The 12082-nt window shown below is 34.8% G+C and overlaps 2 protein-coding genes across 2 annotated transcripts in view; one reads left to right on the top strand and one right to left on the bottom strand.

The window, feature by feature from the left end:
* The window catches only part of LOC142982569 (inactive dipeptidyl peptidase 10), a 533383-nt gene that overhangs the window by 105919 nt on the left and 415382 nt on the right, over positions 1-12082 (top strand). The window lies entirely within an intron of this gene.
* The window catches only part of LOC142982779 (zinc finger BED domain-containing protein 4-like), a 1445-nt gene continuing 1093 nt past the window's right edge, over positions 11731-12082 (bottom strand). Inside the window, exon 1 of the mRNA XM_076129463.1 lies at positions 11731-12082. This exon is cut by the window's right edge and continues 1093 nt beyond it. Within this exon, the coding sequence (XP_075985578.1) occupies positions 11731-12082 (352 nt within the window).

Raw genomic sequence — 12082 nt, 5'->3', positions numbered from 1 at the left:
ACTGAACCAATTTGCATGAAATTTGGTATGGAGATATTTTGATACCCGAGAAAGGACATAGGCTATATATCATCATGCTACGACCAAAAGGAGCAGAGTACCAGTAATTAATGTTACAAAAACGGGGAAAAATTTCACCCATTCTCTCTTATTGGACGCAAGCGAAGTTGCGCGGGTCAGCTAGTATATACTACTTCAAGTATTATGACGCATCACTCTTTACTTTTACACGTACGGTAAGTAGCGTGAGTAAGACAGCGAATAACACACGTCATATTTCGAAATATTACGTCAATCTTTTGTAAGATTCGGTAGTACGTACACGCAGACAGTCATATTAGTGCAAATATACTATGAAGCCTCTAAGCCCACAAGTTGACCGGGACTGGGTAAACGAAGACGAAGAACGAAAAAGAGACTACTGGCTACTCTCTTCGACTGCCTCCGTGGCGCAGTGGTTCGATTATCACACGGAACAATTATTAGTGCGGTCCACAAATACTTGTTTCGGGTCTGTTTGTACTTTGTGTCCGTTGTTCGTATTTTTTGTAAAAGTCACAGTCACACAAAAGCAATTCTTAGTGCGAGAGTAGTCTTTTTTAAGAGAAAACTCTTACACACTCATTAAAAATGCACTACCAGTCATGGCTATAGTTTAGCGTATTTCAGACATCGCAATTTTTTTTTTAATATTTAGAAGGATCAGTAAACGCTTACATACGAGTTTGTGGGGTCGTCACCCTTGCCCAGACCTCTTTACCAAGATGTCGGACGGGGGACGAAAGGACTATACATTTTGTTTTAAAGTCGCTTTTTTGAAATGTTTTCAAATCAACCCCTGAATTGCTGAATATATGTATACTGAAAATACCCGCGTCTGTCAGCTAGGCAATTGAAGATTTCCTCAAAATATTTGGTTTTTACCTCTTAATAACAACATACGCATATTTGTTCAATATTCATTACCTATTCTTATACATTGAGGCTGTACTGGCAAAATTTATTCGAATTATTGAAATATACCAATAATACGGATGAAATAATAATAAGTTTGCGAAAATAATAATGATCTCATATTTGGTATTTTGAAGATATTTACAATTATTTATTGAGTTTATAAATCCTAATTAAAATAAATAGTATTCAAAAACAATTTTAATACACACTCCCAAAATCAAGTGTGCATTTGATATTCCAATTTGTATGTATTTAAATCTTAAAAAAAAATTGCCTGTTTAACATTAAACTAGTACCTAGTCGCCCAGTAGTCGTCAATATTCAACTGTAATTAATTTAAATTACCTGGCTATTAATGACCTAGTAAAGCTCTTCATTGCCACGGACATTCCATAGATGGGTGGCAAAATGGTTATCATTGGGGTTGAGTGGTTCTGTGCTTCAAAGAGAACGTAATAAATAGGTGAACAGGGAGTTTTTGTATAGAGCCTTGTTGGCACCATATTTGCTTTAAAACAAAAGAAATAGACATAAAAATAGACTAATAACTTAATTTGTTGGTCACCGGATCCACAAATAATAAAACCCTAAACAAAACATCGTATCTGGCAGATTGCCAACAGATGAATGTCATGAGGTCAATGAACTAACAGACAAACAACGAATCACATCTTTATCTATAAAATATACCGCGATTAGAACCAGGGTAAAGAATAAACTTGTGAGTTTTTAATTTTATTTAATTTTATAGTACCAAAAATCCCTTGAAAGGCCTTTGACATGGCTTAACGACTGTTATCTTAATTGACAACAACCGGGACCGATATTTTATGTGCCCTCCAAAGCACAGAGTCGAACAGAGATGACTCAGTTCAAATACCACTATGCGCTCACCTATCTAAAGAATGACCGCGCCAACGGTTGCATAACCCACAGATCGTTTACCGACCGGTTTATGAGGATCATTTATGACCGCCTTACGTGCTTCTAAGCACACTTCCAAAATATAACAAGGTAGGTAGCTATCTGTGGTAAATATGAATCATTAGCTTGTGATCTAAATATTCATTTATCAGAATAATAGCTTATTATGAATCCACAAGTGACTCAGCAGTGTTCAGTATTTAATATACAATTGCCCAGAAGTCCTGCGTCAGAGGTCCTAACCTAACCTAACATTATAACCTAATAAGTAGTTGCTACGCTGCTACCATGACATGTGTCAGTGACTCATAGTTATTGCAGCTGCTTCCATGGCGCGCTCGGTATTGTATCTGAATGCATTATGAGGTCTCAGGTTTGATTCACGGGTTGGGCTAAGTAGTCTTTTTTAATGTATTTTAGAATGTCTGTCGATAGTTGTCAGTAGTAGGTTGGTAATAAGTCCGGTGAATAGCGTTAGGTTTGCTTTTTATTACATGGGACTGACATTCTGCCACCGATAGTTCAAAAGACGCATCTAACAAGAAGAAATGGAGAAAAAATCAAATGGGTGTGAAAGTGCATACAAAAACGTGTTTTAATACTTATACCGTAACGGAGCGATATAAAAGAAATATAGAAATAAGTGCAGGTGCGCTTTTTGCTGATTCCGGCAATATCATCTAACTTAATTTCGACAGAAAACTTAGATGCGTGTTTTTAACTATTGGGGGCGGCATTGTACTTACATCTTAATTATATCTTAATATAAGTATGCATAGTCAATCGTTTAATTTCTGACCTCTTAGTGAACTTGGTTTCATTTTATAATTATATTTTATTAGCGCGTTCAAACAAACAAACAAACAATCAAACAATCAAACAATCAAATAATCAAACAATCAAACAATCAAACAATCAAACAATCAAACAATCAAACAATCAAACAATCAAACAATCAAACAATCGAACAATCAAACAAACAAACTCTTCAGCTTTATAATATTAGTATAGATTTTATCTTAGTCGTGACTCATGATTGAGTCATTAAAATGAGTAATACATTTATACAGATCACAATTAAAAGAACTTTATGGTAATCCTATTAATGAAGGTATGTCGTTTGTAACTTTATTTACCTATATTTATATTATACTAGCTTGTGCTGAAAGCTTTATACGCGTAAATAAAAACAGATTCGAAATCGATCAGATTCAAACTCTACTTCGATTAAAAGAGTGACCAGGAGTTTGTTGCCAGCTCTTCTCATTGGCCCTACTTTACACTGGCGGTAAATTCACTCTGTATCATAGACTGCCATAAGTGTCAGCATTTGCCCTAAATGAAATAATTATTTGAATTTGATTTTGATTCAGAGAAAAAGTTATAAACCGAGGAAATTCAGTATACGGATGATACCGAATTTCCTCAAAATACCTTTCGTAGTTTTTGCGGTAAAGAGATACGAACATACTTCCATATAGGTACATACAACCATATGAAGACTTCACATTTGTCATATTAGCAGGAAATTTTACAATTTGGGTGATAATTGTTAAACTTTTCCAACTAAACCAGTGAAACGAGTTTAATGTGTTTTATTACGGTCTTGTTTTTCAAATCAGTAAATAAGGCACGGTGTATGTATGTATGTCATGTATGTGTGGGTGTTTATGTATGTATGTATGTGAGTGTGTAGGAATGTATGCATATTTGATACAAGGACGATACGACAGGAAATAGTACTCTAAATGTATTTTATCCTCAACTTAACATAATTAACAGTACGTACACCTGACCGCGATAACGTAGGTATAATATATTATTATATTATAGTATTTTGATATTATTATCGCACGCGTGTACTCGTAATGTGTACTTTACTCGTAAATATAACACACGCCTTGTACTAAAATTATTGTAATTATGTTTACAAACTGATTATCAATAAATATCGATTGCAACAAGCGTGATGTCATTCAGAGTGAACAAATATATGGACCATGGAAAACTGCAATTTTAAATATTAAAATATCTATATTCGCTAACAGGAAATATAATTTAATTATTAAAATAAGCTTTAACAGTTTTTTTTAATTTCCTAAAAGTCGGGAATTATTTGTTAAATTTAAAAGCATAAAAGTCTTCATTATAAATTTCTTTTTTCTATATATTTTCATTCAGTTATTCCTGAAGGTGTAAAAAGTACTACCACTTTTCCATGTATAATGTTAGTTCCATGTAATAGCGGGAAAGCCTATTGACGTATCGGGCTAGTTATCAAACTCCTGGCTACTATTATATCTATACTATAATATTATAAAGCTGAAGAGTTTGTTTGTTTGTTTGTTTGAACGCGCTAATCTCAGGAACTACGGGTCCGATTTGAAAAATTCTTTCAGTGTTAGATAGCCCATTTATCGAGGAAGGCTATAGGCTATATATCATCACGCTACGACCAATAGGAGCAGAGCAGCAGTAAAAAATGTTACAATAACGGGGAAAAATTTGACCCATTCTATCTTATGTGACGCAAGCGAAGTTGCGCGGGTCAGCTAGTTATGAATAATATTATATTATCAAATATAAATCCTTTTTACCACCATACAGGTAAATCCTGTTATTTATGCATACTTTATTTCCTTATTGGAATCTAGAATGTATCATTATAAATTTTATTTTATTATATTCGTACCAAAGGGGCTACCACGTATATCAGTTGACAACAATGCTGTACTATCGAACAAACTGAATCATAACCCACCATGTGCTCATTTTTTAAAACACGTCTATATACGCGTAGGTCGAAATTGGCTTGAACCTACGTTTCCTTGGTAATTAATTTGTTGTTATCTGTCATCTATACTATCTATACAAATTTTTTGTTTGTTTGTTTGTTTGAACGCGCTAATCTCAGGAACTACTGGTCCGATTTGAAAAATTCTTTCAGTGTTAGATAGCCTATTTATTAAGGAAGGCTATAGGCTATATATCATCACGCTACGATCAATAGGAGCGGAGTAGCATAGAGAAATGTTACTAAAACGGGGAAAATTTTGGCGCATTCTCTCTTATGTGACGCAAGCGAAGTTGCGTGGGACAGCTAGTTATTGCTACAAATCTTTGTGCGCCAATACAATAATGCTTTGCTACCGTTTTCAACAGGCTCCGTGGCGTAGTAGGTTGATGTTACGACTGCGACGCGTCAAGTGTGGGTTCGATACCCCCTCAGGACATGGTTTATTCGGCCATTATAGGAAATAATGTAACTATAAAAATTAAAATAATATAGGGTAACCAGCATAGTTATTACCCGGTTAAGGAATTGATACACAATTTTGGTCAATAGTATCTTTATTTAGTAAAACATTGACATAAACTCTAATATAAACGCTACTTAAATATTCTTTCTAAAAGAACATCAGTAAAGTTATTGAAACAAAGTTCAATAACTTTATATTAATTCAATATAAGACCCTTAAAAACAAGAAATACTAGCGAATACTGTTAATTCAAATGTGTTATCCTTAACAAATATTGCAACAAACTTACTTTTTCTTTTCGAACTACACGACTGTCGCACAAACATCGAACATGAGTTCTATAAATTAAAAATGTTACCAATATTCTAAAAGGGACATATATCGCAATTAATTTGAACTGGTTACTTTAGAAATTAAAATAAACGTATTATTCCTTAACATTGGCAATCACTGTATGATGGGCAATGCCTATAGTGGTTACCCTAATCGTTTCACAGATTTCTAAATGACGTGCTATTTGATATTTGACACAAATAGGTTTTTTCGTAGTGAAAAGAGTTTAGACTATTTACATTCTAGATTCAAATTAAGAGTGATTTCTCGAAAACGTATCTACGTACTGTAATAACAAAGGTCAAAGTTGTCTGTAGTCGTAATACATCATAACACAGTCGTATGCATGTTTAAAATGTCCTAAGTGCAACTTTGACGATAGAGATGAAATTCTTACTGTTTTGACGGTGTCAAGCCAATTATCGGCAAAATGGGTCATGATTCAGTTGGTTCGATAGTACATTGTTTTCTCTCTTAGATTATAGTGACTAATACATTACGTCAAAGCAGCAATGTACTGAATGGCGACTGTCAATTTGACGTATATTAGTTGTCAACTGAAATACGTAATACGCATGCGAGTCATTATAACTTAAAGCTGCGTCTACACTAGGCGAACCGAGCATGAGCGGAGCACGAGCCGATCAAAATTTCTTGCTGTTTGTTTGTCGTATGGCTAGTGGTCAACCTAGTGTCAAAGTCTGATATCTAAGTAGACAACAAACGGGACCGACTATTTACGTGCTCTCCGAAACATGGAGACGCCAAGTTCAAATACCACTAAGCGGACACCCATCTATCTAATGACCGCGCCGAAGGTTGCTTAACCCACAAATCGTTTACCGACGGGTTAGTGAAACTGAAATTTCTTGTAAAAACGCGCTCGTTCGACGCTCTTAAGTCTGTGTACACTATACAAATTTGTGCTCGGCTCCTGCTCGGCTTCTCTAGTGTAGACGCATCTTAATATAACGACTGTTGAGATGAAACTCTGCATGAGTCCTAGGTACAATGGTTTAATGGTGCTGAAATACGATAATCCTTTTCAGATACTTTGAAACCTCCCAACTTTGAATTCTAATGTTCTAAAGTTCGTTATAACAGTTTTAGATAGAACTGAGTTAATTTCAGTTGATTAGAATATTATTTGAGACTGGGTTTCCTTCAGGTTATAGTTTTTGAAATATGCAATTCACTTTAGTTGTTTAAAAGTTTTGCGCTTACAGACATTTCGGTGATTCATTTTTATTTATATACCATACATATATGAAGAAAGTTAGCATCCTGAGTTAAACATAAGCTTTTTGTTGTGATTGTATAAAAATACACGAGTGGAGCCGCGGTATTCAACTAGCATTAGCCTAATCATGAACGTAAAAATAAAATATAATTTATTTGTCACCAACAAGGAAAAATATTTTTTCTTTGTCACTGTTACATAAACGACGTTTTTTTTTCGCCCCGGATATAACTATCATATCATTATATAGGTCTTACATTGTTAATGTCGAAACATGGGTGAGTTTCAATACCTCTGCCTATACCTTTGAGAATAACAACATGAATTAACCCATAAGACTTTTCTAACCAACAGAACCAAAAAGAACAGTACAAAAAAATATTTATAATGTTACTTAGCTAACTTTAATTACCTTGATAAGACTTTGTACTTGTTATGTTAAGTAAAAGATAGATTCAGGATAGGACTGGTTTAAACCTTAGTGGTTTTTTTGTTGCTATAAGTAATTGTTGTTATTCTTTGTTGATATTATAAAAATATTAAAAAAAAACACTGGAAATCTGGAAATCGCGGCAAGATCTGACACATGAAAGTCGCTTTATTCTTTCAGTATTTTCTCTTTTAAAGATCTCTTTAACATAAAAACATAAACATTAACATAATTTCGTACAACTGGCCACAAAAAGATTTCAGCTGAAACCTCGTAACCTGAATATGTAAACGGAATTACGCGTTATAACGTTCTGTAGTGAGACAGCCTTTGTCTTTGTTGTAAATGCGTCATGTTGTACAAAATACTTGGAATTTATGTCTTTAAAACATTGAGGTTTATTTTGTAAACCCTTTTTTTAATGGTAAGCAGTTTTGAGGACAACTGTGGCGAGTACTCGCTGGTTTTTTATTGCTTTATCAGCTATATATGTAACATACTGCTTGTGATATAATTTTGGTAATACTGGAGTGGGATGTGGGAAAAATAATAGATACGTGTTGACAGACAGACAGTGAAGACTCAGTACTAGGGTCCCGTTTATAACCATTGAGTATGAAACCATAAAAATATGTATTTGTGGTAGAATAGTAAATGTTTGGCACCGGATCACTTTCGGTTATCATTTGATGAAAGTCAGTTAAACTGTAGTGGAAGTGTAGAGGCTTCTGCCTCTTACATGTTTTTTGTGTCAAAAACAAAATGTTGTTCTTCTAAAATTTTACGCGATTCCACTCATAGTTATTTTAATAAAACAACTTAATAGAGAGCCTTGTTTGCAAGGTTTGCGGCTGACGCAGGTAAATAGAATTCAGGATTTAGATCATCTGTGACCCGCAGGCTTATGCAGCTAATTATGAGCTCAATTTGATACAGCTACTTTAGAAATCCACAGAATTCTTAATTACAATGTTATTAAATCGTTCCCACCTGCACCCGGGACAAATATTTGAAGAAGAAGAAGAAGTATATAAGTATGTTTATCGGTTATTTTTACTTAGTCGTCGAACCAGTCCTTCAGAAAACCCGCACATAAGTCGTATGGTTAAGGTAAAATATTGTTCTTAAAGAATTTCCGCAATAGAAATAATTCCTGTTTAATGGGAAATTTTACCGACACGCCATTGACGACAGACAATAATTATTTAATATTATTTAGAGAGCAAATATTCACATTATGTGAATCACATTCCTATACCCGGAATACCTATTAATTATGAAAAGTATTAATGAATAAACGAACGCTGTGGTTTTTGTTTCAAGCTAACAACACGTATAGAAGCGGAAAAGTTATAAACTCTCTGTAGTAAATGCTATTTCGCGAGAATCGAACCCACTTTCCAGCAATGATTATACAACTTCAACATGAAATCCGTCAATTCACCGATATCACTTTTTCAATACACATAACAATGCTTATACTATTTCAATGCTAATTTCAATAATAAAAAACTCAGTATCTTTTTCAAGTAAATTTTGTCCAAATTGTAAAAACTAAAATACTAGTAGCGCTGTTTTAAATGCTGGAACATAGTAGCCGTGGAGTGTGCTAAGACTACATTTAGTTCTGCTACTCGCTACTAGGTGGCGGTAAAAGTATGAAAGCATTTCGCCCGCTTGTTGAAGCGACTGAAGTTACACTTTCAGTTGCATAGTTCGGATACTCACTAACAGATGGCAGTAGTATGAAACAGTGAAATGAGTTTTGGAATATTTTAACAAAACTTGTACTTAAGAGCGTTATTTTTGGAAACGCATTCTTTTAAATAAAGTTTACAGAATAACACACTACAATGGTACAACATACCTTAAAATTTGTAAACGCAAAAATTCATTATCATTTTATTCGACCCATGAACCAAAGTAGCAGGAAGGTATCTCGCATTTTAACCTATTCAAAACCCGGTTATTTTGGACAGTCCTTCCTATAAAAGATAAAAGATATTATCATAACTTGAAATCGCCAACTTACTTAACAAAGAAATTGATACCACTTGAATGATTTATTGACTTTGTCATGATAACTTGTAAAGTTGCGAGCGAGTCCGTCAATGAGAGCTTGAATAAGTAAACGAAGTTCTAAGTTGAGACAGTGTTCGTTACAACGTTGAGAATCTTTGATCACGCGGCACTTTGATCGCTTTATATATTTACTTAACTTAAATTATGAGTAGAGTTTATTTATGGAATATATGGTTTATTTATTTAGTTGAATTTTTGTTTTTATTTTATGTCAGAACGGCTGAACCGAATTGGATAAATCTTTGTGGGGTGATAGATAACGAAATGGAAAACAACGTGATCACAAAGCGCGAATCAGTAAATATGTGTTTGTTTGTCCTGTTTCTTGTCAAACGGCTTTACCGGTTCATAGAAAAAAGCAGGTTAAACCTCTACATCTTTTTGTGACTCTTTGTGAAACATCTTTTTGTGAATCACACAAATTAAAAAAGCAATAATAATATTGTTTCGACTGAGAATCGAACCCACAACAACCGGGCATCAGCAGCAACTACTCGGTAACAACATTAACTGTAACGCTCTTGACATCGTCAAAATGATAATATATTTACATCTAAGAGGCATCAAGTCTCACACAAACAAGGCAAGCCACTAGTCGGCGTCAAGTTATACAGGTCAGGGCCGGGAACGCAACCCGAGAGCGTTACGATACGACACCGATGTCGTGAGCGATGGGAAACAATACATATTTATCTTATTAACATTGGTAGTGATAGACGAGTGGTTTAAGTTGGTACCTGCCATGTAAGAGGTCGACGGTTCGAGCGAGGCAACACACCTATGACATTTCAAATGTTGTGTGTTTTAGAAATAATTTTTACATTGGTGAAGGAGTTGTGCATTTAGTTTCAAGGTTTAACCCCTCCCTTATTTCGAGAGAAGACCTTTGGTCAGCGTGCCTATTCCCAACCCTTACTTGGTCTGTTTTGTAGACTCTAGGTCTAACTCCTCCCTCATTACGGGAAGAGACCTTTGCCCAGCAGTGGAGCAATCCGTAAACTCCGTGGTCTTATAATATGCCTTTTTTAATTAATTATTGCAAGGCCGTCCCAACATAAGCAGTTTTTAAGGTAAAAGTTTTATAACGATACTTCATCAGCACTTAATTGCGACATAGTTGGCAACTTTGTTCAATAAACCATTAGCTGGACGTAGTGTCGGTGAACTTTGCGCTACTCGTGAAACTCGGAGTTGCTTTTATCATTGTTTTCCTTCTTAGTTATAAGAGGTAATGGAATTTAATTAATTACATTGACTCAGTGAGTCTTGGGTGCAATTTCCAGCTTCGGCGAAGTACTAATGATATTTATTAAAATATAATAGTATAGTAAAAATATCCTCCTTGCCGATATTTGGTTACGGCGGTCAGTTTCATTGAAACTGGCCAACTGTGCAGCACTTTTTTATAGTGAAGTATATTGAGAAATTACTCTCTCAGTCCAGGAGGAGACCCTTGCCAAGTACCTACTGGGACAGAGAAGGTCTTCATTTATTGTTATACCAAATAGATAAATCCAATTATTTTTAAAATTTCTCAAATCAAACAAACTTAATTCTGTCAACAAGATTTGTCGCTGTTTTGTTGCAGGCCTTATATCATATTCTATTCAGTACCTAAGCCCTATAGTCATGCATGTACTATACAACAGTACTATAATACTATAGTATTCCACGTTTAAGAGACAGTCCACTGTTTAGGTACGGTACTATAAAGTTGATCGAATTGTGCTCGACGGACGGACGAATAATAAAATTGTTATATGCATCTTAAATTTTATATACGTTTAAGAGCTCGAGCTATTTATGTACTAGGTTTTACATGTGACTTTGTCTGCATTTAACAAAATGTTTAACCTGCTGTTGTCACACTACCAGGGTCGAAAATTCGGTTCTTCTTTCGAAAGAGAGGGGGTTTTGGAATAACTGTTGACTTTTACTTGCTTTTCTATAATAATGTTTGCGTAAAAGTAAGATCAGAAGAAAAGATAAAATAATTATTTCTTAGCAACATACAAATTACAAATATCAACTGCAATCAGACGCCACACCACAGACGCCACATTAAAAATTTGATCCAAGCAGAAATGTAATCCATTTGGGAATCAAACCCCGACACCATCGACACGTAGTGACGAGCCGACTACCGTACGATAGAATTTTGGGTTTAATTATAGAAGACATAAGATTTTTAAGACTCAGAAATCAAACTCAAGCCCTTCCATCCATACAGAACTACAATCCGAATACAACGGACTAATACATCACTACATTTAGAGTTATTAATAGAGATGAAACGGATATCCGGTAACTATCCGGTATCCGGCCTATCCGGCGGCCTTAATACTATCCGGCCGAATACCGGATAGCTACTATTCGGCCGGATAGACATCCGGCCGAAATAAAAAAAGGTCTGGATAAAAAAAAATTGTTTAGTAATAATTTACTTTATTTAGTAAGACTTAAGAAACATAATTAGGTATTGTTTAAAGTAGAAAATTAATTAATTAGTACTCATACTGTACTAAGGGCAAATTATGGTGAATAAAAACCAATTTTTCTGCATTAAGAGGCAGCAGGCGGTTTCGCTTCTCTTCATAAATAAGGCCAGCTTCAGAAAAAAGTCTTTCGCTATACACACTACTGCAAGGTGCTGAAAGATAGATTTTGGCAAACTTTGATAAATTTGGGTATTGTTTGGCATTAGCTGCCCACCAAGAATAAGGGTCACGATTGCGATCAATTCGCACTGACTTGAGATAAAAATCCAGCTCACAGGTTATCGCGTTTCTTTCTTCGCGTGGAACCTGGCCAGTATTGTTTTCATTTGCTACCTCATCAAAACAATCCCAAAACGTG

The sequence above is a fragment of the Anticarsia gemmatalis genome, chromosome 22, assembly GCF_050436995.1.
Source record: "Anticarsia gemmatalis isolate Benzon Research Colony breed Stoneville strain chromosome 22, ilAntGemm2 primary, whole genome shotgun sequence".
Classification (NCBI taxonomy): Eukaryota; Metazoa; Arthropoda; class Insecta; order Lepidoptera; family Erebidae; genus Anticarsia; species Anticarsia gemmatalis.
The sequence above is the reverse complement of the archived record's forward strand: the minus strand, read 5'-3'. Positions and strand labels throughout refer to the sequence as shown.